Below are 21643 nucleotides of genomic sequence, written 5' to 3'. Positions count from 1 at the left end.
CAAAGATTGAAGAAATGGTCAAATCAAGAAGTCAATCATACTTCATTCCAAAACAAGTCTTAAAGTCAAGATTGTGACATTGAGTGAATAGTATTAAGAAGGTTTATAACATTCATCAATTGTGGAAAGTTGTGATGTCTTGGATAAGACAAAGACTAACTAGGACCAAAATTATGAAGTGTTTTGTTTTGATAAAAGCTACACTAACTCTTGAATATTTGGTTGTCAACAAATGTTTATTGACAAGAGAATCTTATATGTCAAGGAGTCAGTGGGAGTCTTAATAGTCTTGAAAAGCTTCAAGAACAAATCAAATAAACCTTATCGATTATCACTAGCACACGAGTTGAGGTTTACAACCTATCGTGAAGACATTATTTTGTTTCTGTGCCAATCCAATCGAGTTAATTATGCATGTGAGTCCTATGAGTTCTCATTTGAATGCATAAAAGGCAAGGACCTTGATCAATGGAAAGTACATTGATAGGAAAAGGTGAGCTGCTTAACTACTTGGAAAACGTGGTGGGCAGCTGTGCTACCATAAGGCAAGAAATCAAGATTAAGAAAGTTCGATCCATATGAGTTTGAATTTGTCGTAAACTTTGGTTTTTAACAAATTCACATGGATAGGAACACATACACTATTTAAATCTAAGTGTCATAAGATTTCCTCCTTCATGAAAATGATTGTGAGAAAATGCTTTCACTAAGAAAGATTTTAAAAGATAGTGATTGTAAAATTGCATTCTCGAATTCGATCATGGTTACGGCATCCCTTTCCATAATTTGAATTGTGAGGTTTGGCAATTAGTCTTAATTGTTAAGACACACATATGAACTATCTAAGGCAAAAGTGTATAAGTTCAAGAAGCCTTGATAAAAGATTATCAAAGCACTAAGTATTAGAAACATGAACTTAAGAAATTCAATAAGTATTGTTTTTCTGAAAGTTAAGATGTTTATGAATACATGTCGAAGCTAGTGGGAGCATAAGTGTTATGTTTTATAATAATCATCATGATAGTGGGAGCATAAATGTTATGATTGTATGATTATTAAGGCACGTATTGCATAGTTGGCAATATTAATTATAGAAAACAAGAGTCATACTTTGCAAAGTTTTAAGAGTTGAATGGTTGTTTTGCTATAATTAAGGGAGAGAATATTATGCTTCATTTCAAATCTAAAGGATTAGGTTGTGGAATGTTAATAAATTTAGTCAAAGGTGCATAGTGTGTTCTTAAAATTTCGATTATGATTACGGCATTCCTCTTCACAATTCGAATTTTGAGAACATAGCAAATAAAACATTGTGCATCGTGTCCCATACGCTTCGGGTATAGGATCGATTGCAAATGCTTTAATGTTTGACCATTCTAAAATTTTCCAAATGTCTAGCGCATTTAGAGGGAAAAGGGACTAGAATTGGTTTTGACTAAAATAATTAAACAACTATCAAAGGACGATTCGAAGTTCGACGAGAATTGGTTGCTTGTGAGTAGTTGGAAGTATAGTATTGGAAATTATGGAAATGTTTCCATATTGGATGGACAATATCGACATCATTACGAATAGATAAGATTCTATTAAGAAATTAGTTGTCATATGGAAAATATGGAAGCGTGTCCATATTGGGAAGTAAATATTGAAAATCTATGACTAGATTAGAAACCTTTATGCAAAAGGATGTTCAAAGGAATGTACTTTGAGTGAGAGACATCATATCTAAGGAATTGTCTTGTAACAATCTCCGATAGAGGACTTTGTAATATCATTGGCAATAGTCTTTGAGACTTTGGTGCAGTCACATTACAAAAGGATCGTTGCATAAAGTGTTAGAATCTAGTATATTCTATAAGTAACAAGAATTTGATATTCTTACACTTAAGAAAATGGATTTGGAGTTGTAAAATGAGAATGATTGGAAATGTGTTCAATTTGTCTATTTTACAAAAGTAAGAACCATAGGTAAACATTGTGTGCAAGCTAGGAGCATGGGACAAGTGTAATAATTCAAGTATAAAGTTGATTACCCGAAATGACAAATAATGAGTAATCGATATGGTGATAAATAAAACGTGTTTTGTTTATACTCAAAGGTTTGAGGCCATATGGGATTAGTATTATTCTTGTGTTTCACCTTGCATGTTTTGACTTCCAGAATAATTGAGTTTATTAAGAATAATCGAATTATTCAAACAGGCCACAGTCGTTCATATGTAGGAAGTAGATATGAATGAAGACTGTCATGAATTGGTGTGTGGATTGTCTAGAAAAGTATTAGACATAAGCAAATGTTTGCTGCAACGTTCATGAGTGCTTATGAATACGATTTGAGCATTGGATTAAACCCACGCTCACTTGGATCACTATCTCGAGTGATTAGTGAGACGATAACATCTTATATTCTTGAAACCGAGATGTGTGAGTTGTATCTTGTTAATCGGTTGCACATTGATAATATGTAAACGCACTAGTAACTTGGTGTTATAAAACATATTGTTGTGTGTGATTTGGTTAGTGAGTGAAAGCAAGCATTGTATCAAAGTTTATCCGTTCCTTTTATTCAAAGAATAAAAGCGATATCTTTGGGCCCCTCGATGGTTTAGTGATGACATACGTAAATGCTCGGCCGGGCTAGGGCTAATTTGATTTGTTCAATTAGTCTGTCATCATAAATCGGAAAACGAGATATAGTACAAAGAGAATGATTTGAAATCATATCTCATACGATATCTAGAATGGAGGAATATATGATCCCTTATCTAAGGACACGCGTATCTGATATGATCAGAGTTGACAGCGGCTTTGGAAAGCTACGATTGCAGATCAGGATCTGAAGTCATACGCAGAATAGTTGTTAGACTTATCCAAGTGGGAGACTGTTGGATTAGTGTCTAAGTCTATAACTATTTTGGTATGTACTTGACCCGATGGTGCATGGTCCTTTTGGGTTGCCTTCACTAAAGCAACTTGATAGGATGAATTATGGAGAGTAAGGATTAAATATGATTTATTAATATATTATGGGAATAATATATTAAAGGAGAAATCATATTGTTTAATTAATATTAGTCAATAGTTAATTGGTAATTAGTTTTGTGACTAAAAGAGATTAGTTAAGCTTAAGGGACTGGAATTGTGATTATAAGATAATTATGATTTGGGCCATGGATTGCCTTATATTAAGGGATGGACGAATTCTAATGGGAAACCCATAAGGAAATCGTCCATGGGTTTAATTAAAGGAGTCTATGGGTTGCTTAGGGTTTAAGCATCCAAATTAGGGTTTCCTTGTTAGATAACCCTAATAGCCCAACTATATAAAGACCCCTTAAGGCTCAAAAACGTGGCTAATGTTCTTGTAAGGGTTTACACACGTTTTTGGCAGCCTCCAACCTCTCTCCTCTTCATCCTCTTGCTTATGGTGTTTGTGAACCATTAGAGGAGTGACACTTGTGACTCTAAGCCTTCCAAAGTCAATTCAAGGAGGAATTGGGATTGTTATTGCTACATAACAATCAAGGTATGATCTTAAACCTAATTACATATTAATATGATTACTTGTATGCTAGAATTAGGGTTTATAGTCTTGGATTCAAAGCATGTACAATAGAGAAACCTAGATCCGAGCATTAGGGTTTGTATGAGCACATAGGATGTCTTATGACCGAAACCCATCATTTTTACCTACAAAATTGTGGTAATTGATTTGTTGTTATAATGCATGTTGCTTCACTTTAGTAAAAAGTACATATACATATCGGTAAACAAAAGGGTTTTTACCTTCACAAATACGGTAGTTAACCACAATAAACAAAGTTATAACTATTACATTTAAACGTTTTGATAAACTATTATAGGTATGGTTTATGTTTCCATTAACACATCAAACACATTTCAGAAGGTTTTATTCCCACAGCAAAAGGTTTTACACTCACGTACACCACACGTAAACTTGTTACTTAAATTTTGAGACATTCTCTTTTTGTACGTTCGAGTGCGGGATCTAAATTCCTGGTAGTTATAACCAGAGTCTCTTGTAGGGAGAACGTGATAGTTGTGTATAGATCTATATTGGGTTTGACACCCCCTACCTTACTGCTAGCTACAGTAGGACCTGCAGGTCTACGGGTGACAAATGTCATTTCAGTTTCGCGACGCCTGAGAAACGTCGTGGCAGGTTCATTCAGTCATAGTATAGTTATAGCGGCTCACATAGGAAGTTAACAACACATAAAGTTTACGGGGATTTTAATAAATCAAAAATGGGTTTTATGTCGACTTAAAATCAATTTTCATATCAATAATTACAGATATTATTGTATACTTTCAGTCTTGGTATTTAAGACTACACACCATCCATTTCGGGATTTTTCTCAAATCAGAAAAGGTTTTACGCAAATTTAAAACCACTCTTATATCTTTAAGTATGACAAATACTTGTTCATTTTCGGTCCCGATATTTCGGACCACATAACTTTTATAAGGAAAATATTGGATTTTTCTGGGTAACACACCACACATTACAAGGAATGGTTTCCAAACTCTTTATCTAAAAAGCTTATGAACTCACCAACCTTTGTGTTGACACTTTTTCAAACAACTTGTATTCTCAGGAATTTAGTGAAACAGGAAATCAACAGCGTTTTGAGGATGGGATGATAAATCGTCAAACAGTTCATTTTGTCATCATAATGTAATTGATTTGAATCATGTAAACAAATAATTTGGTGTAACTTTTTCAATTATATTTATGATGGTTGTAATTACTTTGAGCACTATTATACTCGTTGTTGTGATACTATATATGAAGTCCGCCACCCCCGGACGTTTCCGCCATCCTTGGTTTGGGGGTGTGACATTTTGAGAAGTTGAACTTTCAAGCTAAACAACCCTTAGAACTTATTCATTAAGATGTATTTGGGCTTGTGAAGCAACCATCAGTAAAAGGTTTAAGGTACATGGTAACTTTTATCGATGACTATTCAATATTTGTTTGGGTGTATTTCTTGAAAGAAAAGACAGAAGTATTCCAAAAGTTTAAGGAATTTAAAGAAGAAGCAGAAAAAGACTTGAAACATGTTGTAATGTGTTTACGTTCGGATAATGGGGGTGAGTATCTCTCAGTTGAGTTCACTAACTACTTGAAGGAACACAAGATCAAAAGACAACTGACATGTCCAAACACACCCCCAACAAAATGGGGTTTCTGAAAGAAAGAATAGGCACTTGGGTGAAATATGCAGAAGCATGTTGCATGATAAAAATGTACCTTGGAGGTTTTGGGCTGAGGCCATGCAAACAGCTGCATATGTAATCAATCGAATTCCACAGCAAGGATTAAAGTTTGTGTCCCCTTTCGAATTACTTTGGAATGTAAAACCCAATGTAAGTTACTTTTGAGTATTTGGGTGTGTATGATATGTGTTCATACCTAACCACTTTCGTAGAAAGCTAGAAAAGAAAGCAATCTGGTGCATATTTGTAGGATATGACAAAGAGAGGAAAGGATGGAGATGCTGTGAACCAGAGTCTGGAAAATGCTATGTGTCACACAATGTAGTGTTTGATGAATTATCATCATGGTGGTCTTCAAACCAAGAAAAACTTTCAGACTCCAACAAACTCAAGGAAGAAATTGAGTCATCAAGTGTTGAACTTACCTTTGGTAATGGTCAGATTACAGTTGAAGAAGAAGAAACAAATGTACATAGACAACAACCTTGGCAAAGTGGAATGTTTCATTCCACTACTAGAAATGAAACAACAGATGAACCGGCTAATCCGAGAAGGTCATCTCGTGTAAGGAGGCCTAACCCCAAATATGCTAATGCTGCAATTGTGGTAGATGATGTAACTGAACCGGCAAACTATGAGCAAGCTTGTGTTAAAAGAGAATGGGTTTCTGCCATGAGAGAAGAATTCTAAGCTCTAAAAAGAAACCAGACTTGGGAGTTGACTCCAAAGCCAAGTAATGCAAATCCAATCTCATGCAAGTGGGTATACAAGGTGAAACGAAAAGTAGAAGGATCAATAGAACGATACAAGGCGAGACTGGTTACACGGGGTTTCTCTCAAGAATATGGCCTTGATTATGAAGAAACTTTCAGTCCTGTTGCAAAATTAACAACAATGAAGGTCATCTTAGCCCTTGCATCAGTAAAGAAATGGAAGTTGTGGCAAATGGATGTCAGTAATGCATTTCTCTATGGAGATTTAGATCGTGTTATATACATGGAACAACCGTTAGGATTTGTGAGTAATGAATATCCTAACCATGTATGTAAACTCAAGAAAGCTCTGTATGGACTGAAACAGTCACCAAGAGCATGGTTTGGAAAGATAGCAGAATTTCTTGAATATAATGGGTATATAATTACTTCTGTTGATGCTAGTTTATTTGTGAAGAAAAAGGAAGACAAGGTGGCTATCGTGTTGGTGTATGTTGATGATCTCATCATAACAGGTGATCATGTTGAGATGATACTTCAATTAAAAGAAAACCTTTGTGTTCGTTTTCATATGAAGGATCTTGGAAAGCTCAAACAGTTTTTGGGTTTGGAATTGAGCTATGAGAGTAGAGGTATAATACTACACCAAAGAAAATACTCTTTAGATCTCTTAAAGAAGTTTGGAATGGAAGAGTGCAAGCCATTAATGATTCCAATCGATACAAACGTTAAATTGAGCTTAATTGTTGGAAGAGATCTTGAAGATCCAACTATGTATCGAAAGATTGTAGGTAGTTTAATCTACCTTACATTGACCAGGCCAGATCTATCTTTTACTGTGGGTGTGCTAAGCCATTTCATGCATAATCCTAAAAAGCCTCACCTTGAAGCAGTTCGTCGAGTACTAAAATACATCAAGTCTACACTTAACTATGGAGTTCTGTTTAAAGCAGATAAAGATTTCATGTTACGTGGATACTGTGATGCAGATTATGCTGGGGATTCTGACACTCGAAGGTCTACCACCGGATACATCTTTATGTTGGGACAAAGTCCCATATCATGGATTAGTAAGAGACAACCAACAGTTTCTCTTTCAACCACAGAAGCTGAATATAGAGCTGCAACCATGGCAGCCCAAGAGTGTGTATGGCTCAAACAGCTTTTGGAGAATCTTAATCAAGAAGTCAACTACAACATACTGTTGTACTGTGACAACCTCTCTTCAATTCATCTCACTCAAAACCCAACCTTTCATGCTAGAACTAAACACATTGAAGTTCAACATCATTTTATAAGAGAAAAGGTACTTCAAGAAGAAATTGATCTGAGATATATTGAAATTTCAAATCAGCTTGTAGATTGCCTTACGAAGAGCTTACCTGGCTTGAGGCTAGCTGAATTGTGTAACAAGATTGGAATGATGGAAGTCGGTGTTGAGGGGGAGTATTGAAATTACAACACCTTTATGCACCAGGTTTCTATGCATTGAAGTCTCCACGTTAAGTTGATGCTTTATTTACTTTATTTAGTACTTTGTTTATCTAGTCTTTTGCAGTTTAGAAGTAGTGGTGGGTTATCCCATGTTATGTGCTCCACGTTCCTTGTAATGTTTATAAGGCGTGTGATGCTTTTGTTTTCAGCAGTTAATAAAAGCAAGAAACACCCTTAGTGTGTGTTTTCTATATGTGTCGTCTATTCTCTGTGTGTCTTTGTTTTTTATAGTACATACAAAGAACTCTATGTGAGTGTTGTTTAAGATCTTCAGCAGGTTAACATTTATATCGTCTGTTTTCGAGGAAATCCAAAGTGTGTTCCCACTGTAATTTCGATGATGAAGAAGACACCACGTTTAGACTGCCTAATGTAAATGGTGTTAATCGCTTTCACGACTGATACACTGCATTTGATTAGGAGCATGTTCGTCAAAACTAGCTGGTAGCAGGTAACGAGTAGCTAGTGGCTGGTAACGTTTTGTTAAATGCTATGTGAGATAATTTTTAGATTTGAAACGTTTTGTTTAAACTAAACGTTAAAAACTTGTAGTGCCAAACAATGTTTTTTTGTTTAAATCGGAGCGTTTTTTCAAACTCTAGAAACTAGAAGCCCCCAAACGCTCGGGGTCAAACACGCCCTAGGTTGTATAATCCACTAGATCCAAGATTATATAACCACAAACCTAGAAATGATGTGATGTCGATTTTATTTCTATTTTTTTAGTGAAATAAAGCTAGAAACCGTTAATTACAAGTTAAGGTACCTTTTTAGCAGGCAGAGTTCATTCTTTTAATGTGCAAAAATAAAATAAAATGAGTGACCTTTTAAAACAAAGAGAATAATTCCTTAGGTTAAAATGATATTTTCCCTTTGATAAATATCCCTTAATATTATCTAATATAAATAACATCATAGTATCATAATCCATTATTTTGTATCCCAAATATATTCCAGATTTAGAAAGATCTGTACTATAGAATCATAACAAGTAAGGCTGCTGAAATATCACAGTTCTAACATCATACATACATCGTAAGACAATTATCTACAGTCTACAGATATATAAGAACATCTTTATTTATTAAAAGCAACTTAATTATGCTTATTTTATACTATAAGCTTTGTTTATTTTTATTAATTTGGCACGTTATACAAGACTATCCGCTGTGAATGCAAACCATTGGATATTAGCCATAGTTGGCAACTTGTTTAATACCACACACCATGGGGTTCCAAATTTCCAATGGTAAAGAAATGACACGTAAACTAGTCAGAAACCACAAACTCACACACATTAATATCGACGTGCATCAACACACACCTTACCCCACTCCAAAAGGATTCTTCTATTCCCACATAAATCTTTATGGTCTTCTCCAAGACAACGAATGCATCACCAATTAAGAGTAGTATTTCTTGGAAAAACAAGCACATATTCTTCTGCATTTTGTTCATGATAAGTCACTGAAACCGAAAAGATCTTATCAAGATTTCATCGTTTCAATGGATGCCCACAAACAACCTAATCTTGAGACCACCCACAACCACCACCACCTCATTCGCCGTAACCGTAACCCTAGTCTATCATCAACATCTTCTCAAGATCTCAAGAGAACCCATGAAGAGTTCATCAAGAATCTTGAAGGAGCTTGCGATGACAACCATAAAGTGATCACAAAAACTTCTTTGTTGGCGGCCGAAGAAGAAGGTAATCACAAGGCGGAGAGAAGTACCACGCCACCACCACCACAACAACCAGAAGCGTCAATGGTGGTGGAGGAGGAGTGTGGAAGAGAAAGACTAAAGAGACATCGGGTCGAGATGTCGGGTCGGGTGTGGATACCGGACATATGGGGGCAAGAGGATCTGCTGAAGAAATGGATAGATTGCACAGTGTTCGATTCGTCTCTAGAGAAGAATAGCGTTATGTCAGCCAGGGAAGCTCTGATTCAAGAAGGAAGATCGACTCTAAGGATAGAGAATAGTTGTTAATTAATATTTTAATTAACGATTTATGTTGGGCACTTGGCCATGTATAATTAATTGGTTTGGGAGTCAAACGGATTTTGAGGCTTACCTTTTGGATAACGCATTGCATATGGTAAATTACTTGATATAAGATCGACAATCAAAAATATTATCATTTAGTTACATAGTCTTGAATGATATTTGATCTTGATAGAAACAAATATAAAGAAGTTTTGTATCGTCTTAAAATTTTGGTCTTATTATTTTAAGGGAATTTATTCCTACACAACATTTTTTTCTCCGTACACAACCATTTACAATTTGTGATTTAAAATGTTGTATTGTATAACTCTATAATACATCAATTGTTGTAAATGGCAAAAAATTATTATTAACAATCACTTCCCTTATTTTAATAGTAAATAAAAAGTAAAACAAGATAACAATTTAACATTTTCAAAATTTATTTATTACATTTATTAACTTTTAAATATAAACTAAAATATGATTCTAGCCACTTATAGGGATGTCAATGGCAAACGGGACCGGGAGTGTATCCTCTGCTCCTGAAGTTTCACCGTTTCTCTACCTTCGCCCTCACCTCCGAAATGTCCAACCTTCCTACCATTGCCTTCGCCCCCGAATCCCCCTTATTAACCCTGCCTCCACCCCCGATTTATTTTGATCTGTATTTTTTTGGGCTAAAAGAACTTGTTGTTTAGGCTAAAAGAATTTATTTTTTAGGTAACAAATATTTATTTATAGCAAAATTTTATATGTTAAAATATATATATATATATATATATATATATATATATATATATATAATTGTATTACCCTTGCATTTTTTTAAATATTTTATTAATTATTTATATTTTAAATAATCAAAAACCCAAAAACCCACCCCACTATATCCAAACCTCATGTTATAACATCTTAAAAACATAATATTACAACTCAAAAATATGTTTTTATTGAATTTTGAAAACTCAAAATCATGTTATTGTTTATTATATTTATATAATTTATATATATAAACATATGTATAATTTATTCACGGAGCCTCATGGGGTTTCGGGACGGAACTACCCACCCCGCCCCTGCCTCTACTCCCGAAATTAAAACGGGGGTTAATTTCCCCCTGCCCTCGTTCCTGTCCTTGATTTTTGTAATAAATACCCCTAAACGGGATGGTGCTTCCACAACAATGGAGTAATACGAGACTTTTTGACATCCCTAACCCCTTAGTCAATATAATTGCAATTATCCATCAAATAAAAAAAATCATTCGTTTAGACAAAAATGAGTTCTTACTTTGGAGAAGAAAGGAGATGATTGAAAGGGAGAAAAAAATGTTTTAATAAAAAAGAAAAAAAAATAAAAAGATCATTCTTACCCTTCTTCATTCTTTTATTACACACTCAAGCTATATCTTATCTTAACAGGTAAAAATATCATTTGACAATAAAACCACTTCATTTCCCTTGCAGCTAGAGAACAAGAAACTAATTCTTTTTCTCCTTCCATCTCCTTTTTCTTCCCCCTTCTCCCTTCCACTCCCCATCTTTAAAATTTAAACTTAAGAACAATGTGTCAGGAAAATTGAAAATTGTTCGAATGATGGTCACCTCCACTGACCACGCTTCCTTCTATTGAAAGTGAAACCAACAGCCACTGGGACAACGACCAACACCATGTACGATTTCCAAGCCATTTATGTCGAAACATCAGGACGACGATCACCATCATATACGATTCATGATCAAGTTTCTCCATCGAAAAGCTTTAGTGAAAAACTAGAGAAGTTGAAGCGGAAGCTGCAGGTAAAGGAAGACAAAGATGATATGGAGGAGAGTCAATTTACTGGAGCTCCACCACCAAAACACCTTCCCATTACCACCTTTGGAGCTAAACACCAACACATGTAACACCCCCCTCTGGCACGTATCACAATATTGTCCGCTTTGGGCCACTCGGCACGAGGACTTCCCAGGGGGTCACCCATCCTGGTACTACTCCCGCCCGAGCACGCTTAACTGCAGAGTTCTTATGGGATCTGTTGCCCTCACGGCTTTAAAACGCGTTGTGATAGGGAAGGTATCCACACCCCTTATAAGGAATGCTTAGTTCTCCTTTCCAGCCGATGTGGGATCAGATCTAACCCACTTTCACCCCCCATTATAGGGTTTGACGTCCCCGTCGAACACATCGACCCGTACCCTGGCTCTAATACCATTTGTAACACCCCCTCTGGCACGTATCACAATATTATCCGCTTTGGGCCACTCGGCACGAGGACTTCCCAGGGGGTCACCCATCCTGGTACTACTCCCGCCCGAGCACGCTTAACTGCAGAGTTCTTATGGGATCTGTTGCCCTTACGACTTTAAAACGCGTTGTGATAGGGAAGGTATCCACACCCCTTATAAGGAATGCTTAGTTCTCCTTTCCAGCCGATGTGGGATCAGATCTAACCCACTTAATAAGGGGGAGATAATTGTAACGCCCGTAGATCCGGACTAGTCAATTTAGAGATAATAGGGGTCGAAAATGACTTTTTGACAAAATATTATTTAGAATAAATAATTTGAACCAATTTTTAGTATATGTCACAAGATTTCCGTACATATAAAGAACGCCGAAATCCGAGTTATAACGAAGAAGTTATGACCCGTCGAAGTTTCGCGACGAAACCGGCACGGCACCGGGAAGCGTAAAAAGTGAATTTACGATAGAGCGAGATTTAGCCTTAGTGATCTAAACAAAAGTCGTAGAATGTGTTAAACCGAGAAAATCCATAAAAAAAAACGCCCAAATCTGACTTCGTATGAAGAAGTTGTGATTTTTCTAAGATTCGGCTTAGCAGTGTACAGCCCGAAACTCGAATTTTAGTTCGAGCGGTTTTTGGCTTATGCGACCTAAATGAGAGTTGAATATCTCATTAATTGGAACTCAACGGTAAAAAGACAGACGAAAACAGAGTCCGTATGAAGGAGTTACAGATTCTTCGCGGTCATTTAACAGTCTAAACGCCTCGTACTGTTAAATTTAAGATCGGTCGAAAATTAGCCGACGGAGTCAAAATGAAAGTTGTAGATATTATTTTTATTTACGTGTGGATATAAAGAACGTCAAAAACGGAGGTCGTATGTGAAAGTTACGAATTTTAGAAGTCGGAAGTGTGCTGTGCCAAAATGGGTGATGTGGCACAATCTTGGCCATTGCTTTCTCCCCAAGTCTTGCCACTAGATGGTGACATGTGGTACCAACTTCAGCCATTTCACCCTATAAATACCACCTCTCCCACCCTCATTTTCTTCACATCTTTCCCATTCTTTCTTCTCTTTACTCTCTCTCTAAAACCTCTCTCTAGCCCCGAAATCCCCCGAAAAGCCTAGGGAACCTCCCTAGCACGAGGCGGAAAGCCCCGGAGTGCTCGACGGCTCCGAGAAGAAGAGCTTTTCGGCTCGGAAACGCTGCTCCAAGCAAAGCCTGGTTTTCTATAAAACCCGCTCTAAGTGAGCTACGCCTACGCTATTTTTAATATAGTTTTTATTTAATTATATTAATGTTATTAAGAACATATAATAAATACTTGGGCTATTATTATGGGTTATATAAGTATTTTTTTAACGCTTATATAATAGTAATAATAGCTAGACTATTAATTAGTCTCGACGAATAATAGCCTAAAATCTATTGGTTATAATACTAGGTTTCGTCGAAGGAAATTATTTTAAAGTAAACGAAGCGTTGTCGGAGTACCGAGTCACCACCTTCTCAGGTGAGTGCATGGTCCCTTTCATCTTACACATAGATATGAAGTATTTTAATATAAATTACGTGTTGTGTGTGCATATTGTCTGAATACTTGCTGTCTATGCTGGGTGAAAGATTTTTATACATGTTTTAAATGATTTAAACTGTATATGTATTTTATATCTACAAAATGTGTTGGGTAAAACATGGGTAGATGAAATAGTTGTTTTGTGATAACACAATGGGAGACATCAGTGTTGTCAGTGATCCAGTCATCTAGTGGAGTATAGATGACGACTATGGACGATACTAGACGGTCCAGTGGAACGATAGCAGTTTCGTAACATGTAGGTATTTTTGAACTAGGTGCTCATTAGGTATTTTTGAACTGAGTGTGTTCACTACGTATCTTTGAACTGAGTGTGTTCACTAGGTATTTTGAACTAAGTGTGTTCACTAGTTACTTTTGAACTAAGTGTTTACCAGATGTTTCGGACTACGTGTTCACCAGATATATTCTATAAGCCTTGGTAATGATGGGCTTCGTGTCGATTCCTTAGGATGATCCTTAGGACTAAATAAATGAGGAATAGCTGATTCTTAGGGTAGATCCTTAAGACTAAAGAAGATAATGGGGATGGGTAATTGGGTTGATTGTTTGATTGTTTAAACATAATAATTATATTATTGTGGGTTGAAAACCCTATGTACTCACCAGGTTTCCCAACCTGACCCACTCAGTTTATTTATATCACAGGTGTTGATACAAAGTCACTTTACACTGAGAGATTTAAAGAGATGTAGATCACTAGTGTAAATAAATGTAAGTTCTGTTTATGCTTATGTTCATGTATTAACGATGACAACCCAAACGTTTTAAAATGAATAAAGTACGTTTCTTCGGAAATGTTTTAATAACGTATTTATCATGTTTTTCTGGGAACAAATTCCGCAACATTTTTATTAAAAGAACTCTGATTTTTATAAAGCATAAACAAAAATCGGTCTTTTCTGGCCGTGAAAATGGGGATGTCACAAGACAACACCTTTGTCACCCACCTACCAACTAAAAAGTCCAGCATCGACCATGTTCCTATGTATGTAGAAGGCATTGACTTTATCTATTAAAGTTGTACCAGTAACCCTTGCAACCCAGTGTCATATCAAAGATCTAAATTTGTGTGTGTCCAAGTTAAATGATGTGATAAGATGAAGGAGTTATAGTTTTTTTTATCACACCAGGTTCTCAATTATATCATCCTACAATTATGAGTTCTTATATTACAAAAATAATTAAACAAGTATATGATTGCTAATACCAATCTAACATCTCTCTCTAAACATATGACACTAAATATTCAATTAGTAAATCATTCATAAATCTACAGATGTATTTTAATAAATCGACTAAATTATAAACAAACAATATCACATTCAAAACTATATAAAGACTAAATAAAATATCAAATCACAACAATAAATATTATATTAAAAATAGCTAAAAACAAAATAAAAGAAAAATTAAATGTCTAATTTATCCACTTATCCATGCTTGTCAATTGTCATGCTTCTAAGTTATGCATTTCAAGATTAGTAAAGTAAATTATTTTAGGGAACAGTTAATCGGCCACCTCCTATTCTTTGTTTATCCTCTCTCCTCTATGATTTAACATTTGACACACACACACATATATATATATATATATATATATATATATATATATATATATATATATATATATATATATATATATATATATATATATATATATATATATATAATAAACTGAATATATTTTTTAATAAATACTATTATAAATAAAAAATTATAAATAATTAATCAACGTTACAATTAAATTGTCAAACAATAATAATTATTATACATATTTAGCCGTAAAAACTAGAACGATAATAATGATTATAAATATTTAGTCATTTAATATACGGGGTGATTCGTTCAGCTATAGTTAAAAAATTCAAGTCTTAGAAAATAATAAATTATTATATACAAAAATAAATTTATAAAAACCAATTTATAAAAACCTTCAAATAAATACAACAAATTATTAGGGATATATAAAATATAAGTTATTTTGTAGAACTAAAAATTAAAATAGTTAAAACGGTAAATATTTAAAAAAGACATTATATATATATATATATATATATATATATATATATATATATATATATATATATATATATATATATATATAAAAGAGAATAAAAAATGATTTTGATTTGATATAAAGTAAAAAAGAGAGGAGGGGGCATTACTTTATAGTTATACTTACTAGACTTTGACTTATACTTTGTTTCTATTAGGTCATCTCTAATGCATTGAACTCTTCAATGGATTGCCACATCAGTATTCTACTAACCATACCATTTAACCCATTAAACTCTACACTCCATTAAACTATTAAAAGTTCAATGGATTGCCACCTCATCATTTTATTTTTTTATAAATAATATTAATAAATAAAACTAAAATATTACATTAATTAGAAATTCAAAATTACAATTATAAAATATTAATTATAGTTTACAAATTAAAAATTAAAAGTTACGAATAATACATTAAATAAGATGTTATCTTTTTAAAATATTTTTATGATTTATATATTTTTTATTCTTTAGAATAAAAAAATATAAAGTAACTTAATAAACTAAATTATTGAATATAAAATAAAATAAAAATAAATAAAAAATAATAATAATATATAATATGTTTGTTGAAAAAAAAAGTGTTATTTTCACTAGAAATTGTTATATTAAATTGAAAAAAAAAAAAAAAAAAAAAAGCATTACACGGTTCAATGGGGATTGAACTCCCCATTCAATAAACTCAAGCTACATTGCATTTTTACTCTATTAAGTACAACATCACTATTTTTTATCCTATTAAACTCTTCATAGAATCACATTGGGGATGACCTTAATTTAGGTGTATTCTATATATACCGCCTCACTTGTTAGTTTACCCCTTGTATGAGTGGGTGAATGTATGCGTGTTTGATATTTTATGTGATCGATGGCGTACATAGAGTAACACTCTTGATTTATTCTAGATAGTCTATAATAAATATTAATTTTAAGATGGAAAAAGATTGAGACATGTTATCGTTAATTAAGATTTCAAAGGTGAAAAATGATGGTCGGGGGAAAATGGGGATACCCAAATCGTTGAAAAAAGTAATAACCATAAAAAAAATGAGGAGATAAGCAACGAGGTAACTGAACAACTTAGCATAGACCGGAGAAAACCAATAATCAACTTATTGGGGTAGGTGGAGAGGGTTGATGAAGGCTAAAACCTCGTCTGTGAACCCCCAAATTATTGTAACTTTGTTTTTAAGTTTTTTTTGTCTTTACCACCTTTCTTTTATTTTTTTTCCCATCTTATAAATTGTATTTTACTAGTTTAAAAGGTTAAAACTAGATTATCTTATAGAAGAATTTTTTTGGTTAACTTCCTCATGATAATCTTAAATGATTTCATAATTTTTAAAAGAATTTCTCTTTTATTTGTTGACAAACTAGGTGTAAGACCCATGTATTACATGTATTAATTAAAAAAATATATATATATAAAAGTCTAAATATTTAATAACATTAGATTTATAAGAACATAAGAAAAATAATAAATTATTAAAATTGATTGTTTTTATTTTTAAATTTAAATAAATAAACAAAATAAACTAATGAATTTTAATTTGAAAATTTTGAAATAAGAAGGTAGATTCATTAATGAAATTGATATTAATTTATTACTACATTTATTATAGTTATTGCATTAAAGTATTATGTGGAATATATTAAAATAGAAAAAATTCATAAAATGATATGTGGAAAAAATTAAATCAAAATAACTACAAAATAACATTTATCAAATTGAATAAGAGTGACATATAACAAAAAAAAATTCATTTATTAGAGTAGATATCCATTTTAAGCTTCCCACATGTGTTCATTTTTTATTTTACTATATAATCCAGTAATCCACATAAAAATCTCCAAAGTTAGGGATGTCCATAGATATCCTTAGTCATAAGTTAGCATCGCCTTTGTTGCAACCATGAATTTTCCCCCATATAAATTCTACTCTTTTTGTTTCATCCATGAATTTGCCCAATTCATATTTAACTCTTTTAAAATCTCTAACTGTTTCTCTCGATGATGAAATTAGATTTCAAGTAAATTGCACGTTGAATCAGGTTTGAGCATCGATACATTTATACGACATATTTGACAATATATTGGTTTTCTAGCATGTTTTGAGCATAATAGTTTTTATGCATAATCTTTTAGAGGGTGTAATGGTTTTTGGTAGTGATGTTCGATGACAATGGTGGTGGTCACTGGCGGAGGTGGTTGTGGTCGATGGCAAAGATGTGGTGGTCGATGACAGTGATGGTGGTCGATGGCTTGTAACCGGTGGTGGGACCATATATATTATTAAACAATTTTATAATAAGTTAATAATAAATAAATATAAAATAAATTAAAAAAAGATATTTAAAGGCAATGTAGTTTTTTCTAATCTTACAATGATGAAAATCAGAACAAAGCAATAACACCCGGACAATGTGCAAAAAAAAGTTAGGAACTAAACATACAATTTTAACCAAACACAATGACAATTTCAGTATTTTGCGTTAATGACTACTAATTTTAAAAATTTGGCTCATTTCAAAATATATTTGAGTTGCATCAATGCTTGATGAAAAGTTGTTTCAAATTGCCTTTGAATTTTGATACACTTTTAGGAAAAGTTATCAACAATTAATTTTGTCAGCTGTTGATTATCCTTAATTTCAAAACTTATTAGTTGGGAGGATACTCACCATCTTCATCTAGTGAGTATACCATCTTCAAATCTCCATCCTCAATGACTTGATATACATTTCTACTAATAAACAAAATGAGTTCATCCTATGAGATATGTAAAGTACTTTATATTGTTTGGATAGTTATAATAGAAAATCAATGGCGTATTGTGCAATGTATAACATCTTATTGGTAAGATTATGTTATAAATTTGCTAATAGATCTTTTGGTTTGGTTCATTTGGTAGCTATCAAGACGAGTTTAGCTTAAAGTCAGATATATTTATATCTCTAATTGCATGGAATGGATAATGTTAGTGAGATAGTTGACGACAGTTATATGAGGCACTTCCAGGGTTGCTAAGTTAGAAATGTTAATTGGGTGCAATTTTGGAGCGATGTAAAAAAATAGAATTTGAGGGACTAAAGTTGCCAATTGGTGAAGGCTTTAAATATTTAAACCTTATCCTTAATTTTTTTTTACCTCATTTGGGACCTTTTTTTTTACCATGGATAACAGAGGTAAATCGATTTTGATGAGAGAATTCAAGTTTTTACCTCTATTGGAGTTCTAACACCAAAAAAAAAAAAAAAAAAAAAAAAAGAAGAAGAAGAAGAAGCAGCAGCAGCAGCTTATGAGGTTGTAAATTTCACCACTTTTGTCATTTAAAATTACAGATTTAGGGTATCTTCTTAAATATGAATTTTAGATTGAAGATTAGTATAGAATTCCATGATTCTATTACTAATCTATCGATGAACACCCATTTGAACTTGAGTTTATGAGGTTTTAATGGAGTTTGTAACCCAAGATTTGGTGTAAGTTTGATTTAATCCATTAGATGAAACAATTTATGTTATTGGTCTAGCTCAAAATCATTGTTTATAATTATATTAGAATATGTTAAGTTCAAATGTTAGTTTCTTCAGTCAAAGTAAATAAATATTTATCAGGTTTGAAGTGGATTTTTGCAACATAAAACGATTGAATATTCATTGAATTAGTTAATTATTGATTTAAAACATCTTGACTAAGTTGAATTACAGTTATGACTTAGATTTGCGATTAATTAATGAAAGCAACTCCTAGATGTCAATTTTGAAGATTTGGAAATCAAACATGAAAACTAGAAGTTGAACTTTTAGATTTGTGATTTAATAATCTTAACGATGTTAATTATGATGTAATGTTATGTTTGAACAAAGTTTTTAACCCTATTTACTTAAATAGAAAATATTCTAATCTACTCCAAAGTCAAGAAAAGATGACAACTTAAAACTACTAATAAAATATAAGAAGCTTTACACAAATTCTCAAAATGTAAAACTCAGATTCAAGATATTCAGTTCTTAGATCATGTAATCAACAAATTCAAATCTCAAATACATCTATTTATTGGCATATACCAAAAAACACCCTCAAAATCTGGTTGTGGGGTTAATCAAGGCACTAGAGATGAAAATTTTAAGGAGTCTAGTTGCTGACAAGAGTGTTGGGCAAATCTGTAATTTAAGAAAAATACTTTCCTTGACAAGCATGTTACAGTATTCAAAAGTCAAATTGATTCCAACTTCCAGATCTTGATAGTCCCATCATCACTTGCTGAAGCAAGAAGCCTATTCCCCTGCAAAATACAATAAAACTATTAATATAATACAAAGAAATGAAAGTACGTTGCTATAAATATAATAAACAAATAAACAAAAGTAGGTTGCTATTTCTTGACTTACAGTAGAGCTCCATTGCACCGAATTTATGTCCATATCATGAGCCTTTTCCTTCTTGAGAAGCAACTTATACAAAGCTCCATCCACCTAAACAACCAAATATCAATCCCATTATGTAACCAGAAGTACACAGTAACACAGGTAACCTACTGAATGATCTTGAGACTCTGCAAATAAGCGTATGGCATCATCAGCAGCTCCAGTAGCTATTATCCCTTCCTTTGACCAATGTACAGAGAAAATTGTCCGATCATGATAACCAGACATTGTGCAAACATGTCTCCTGTCAAACAAAAAATATACTTTTTATTTATTTATTTAACAAAATACATAACAGGAAATCATTTAAAAAAAAAAAAAAGGAAAAAGAAATCATCTTATCTTATTCTTACCAAGATGCATTGCCATCGCCAGATTGCAAACTTATAATATCCACGTCCCACACCTTAATGGTCAGATCATCACTGCAAATTTCACCAAAATTATTTTTAAATTATTTTAACTTAGCAATTAAATACTATTACTATACCTGCATGTGACCATTTTATCCCCAGTGCTGTTAAAAGATAACGCCCATACTGTAGATGAGTGTCCACTGAAAATCATTATAATTAATTCATTAAATTCCAGCATTCAACAAAATGTTAACAGAAAGAGTGTTATGTTACCTACCTGTTTGATTCGCCTAAAGTTTGCACACAATGCCAATCATCACTATCACTATCATCTGCCCAAACCTGAAAATAAAAACATAATAGAATATCATGTGAATTTGTTTTGAAAGTTTTGAATGGAATTAAATAATGTTACCTTAATGGTGTTATCGTAGCTACAAGAGAATAAAGCATCAACAGTTGGATGCCACTGAACCATTTTAACATCTTGTGTGTGTCCTTGAAGAACAGAGACACAGTCATATTCATTTCCTGGTAAAACTTCCCAAATCCAAACAGATTTGTCTCGACTACAAGTTGCAACAAGAGAACCAGATGCATTCCATGACACGCTTTTCACTTCATTTTCATGCCCCTATACGATACTCATTCTCATATATAAGATAAACATTTGGTTGATAAGTAACATAGAACAGCATTAGAATGATGAGGTGAGTACTGAGTAGTACCTCTAAAGTGGATACACATTCAAAGTCACTTCCATTCTGTTCCCAAATAGCGGTAGTGGCATCAAAACTTGCAGTTACTAACTGTTTACCAGATGGCGACCAAGCACATGATCTGACTGTTCGACTATGCGTGTCTTCTAATACTGCCTAAACAAAGATCAAACATCACCCATTGAAACTTTTTGTATCTTAAGTTGAAGCCCTAATTTTGTTCAGATTTGAAAATTTTCAATCGAACCTTGCAATCGAAGGAAGCAGAGGAAGGGCTCCGTTGTTGCCAGATTCGAATAGTCTTATCCCCGCTACAAGAAGCGAGGACAGCAGGTACACCGTCGGCTCCAGTAGCCGGATTCCAAGCTAGACCCCATACCCTATCAGTATGACCTTCAAGCCTTTGAACTTCGGTAAGTTTTAAGCTCTCGTCTTCAAGTAAGGTCATGGCAATCGTAGAGTCGAAACCGGTGTTCGACGGTTGACGATTGAAGTTGGAGATATGATCCGGAGAGCGTTGGCCGGTGGCTTTGGTGTGCGCCGGAACTGTCGAGTCTTGACAGGGAGCGTGTGGCGGCCTCGTGTCTTTTCCGATATTCCAAATCGGCACACAGTTTCAAATCTTTGCTTATCTTTCCCCTTTCCACGAAGAAAATTAAAAAGTAGTTTGACTCAAAATAAGCAATTCTCGTGACAATTTGGAATCACGAGTTAGTTTTAGGCCCTATTAGGTAATAGACTTTTTGGGGTGTTTTATTTTTTATTTTTATGTTTTTTTCTCTAAAATAATTTTA

At 33.5% G+C, this 21643-nt stretch overlaps 1 protein-coding gene across 1 annotated transcript; it reads right to left on the bottom strand.

Annotated features, from left to right (window-relative positions):
* Positions 1-19271: 19271 nt before the first annotated feature.
* On the bottom strand, positions 19272-21532 carry LOC145012838 (protein CIA1-like). Its single transcript, XM_078971640.1, has 9 exons — positions 21097-21532; positions 20859-21005; positions 20546-20764; positions 20408-20472; positions 20265-20330; positions 20128-20199; positions 19886-20018; positions 19739-19822; positions 19272-19632 (listed from the first exon to the last, which is right to left on the bottom strand). Exons 1-9 carry the CDS (start codon positions 21295-21297, stop codon positions 19564-19566), a joined length of 1056 nt encoding a protein of 351 aa, XP_078827766.1. The 5' UTR covers positions 21298-21532; the 3' UTR covers positions 19272-19563.
* Between the last annotated feature and the right edge of the window lie 111 nt (positions 21533-21643).

This window comes from Lactuca saligna, chromosome 8, assembly GCF_052625555.1.
Source record: "Lactuca saligna cultivar CGN05327 chromosome 8, ASM5262555v1, whole genome shotgun sequence".
In the NCBI taxonomy this organism is placed as follows: Eukaryota; Viridiplantae; Streptophyta; class Magnoliopsida; order Asterales; family Asteraceae; genus Lactuca; species Lactuca saligna.
Note: the sequence above shows the minus strand (reverse complement) of the source record. Positions and strands in the feature narration are given on the sequence as shown.

What these genes read in the sequence shown, in the direction of transcription:
- LOC145012838 (XM_078971640.1), bottom strand. Translation starts at nt 21,297, where the DNA reads ATGACCTTACTTGAAGACGAGAGCTTAAAACTTACCGAAGTTCAAAGG. An exon ending in ACTTTAGGCGAATCAAACAG is followed by an intron (nt 20,331 to 20,407) that starts GTAGGTAACATA and finishes AATGATTTTCAG; the next exon opens with TGGACACTCATCTACAGTAT. An exon ending in CGGTGCAATGGAGCTCTACT is followed by an intron (nt 19,633 to 19,738) that starts GTAAGTCAAGAA and finishes TGTATTTTGCAG; the next exon opens with GGGAATAGGCTTCTTGCTTC.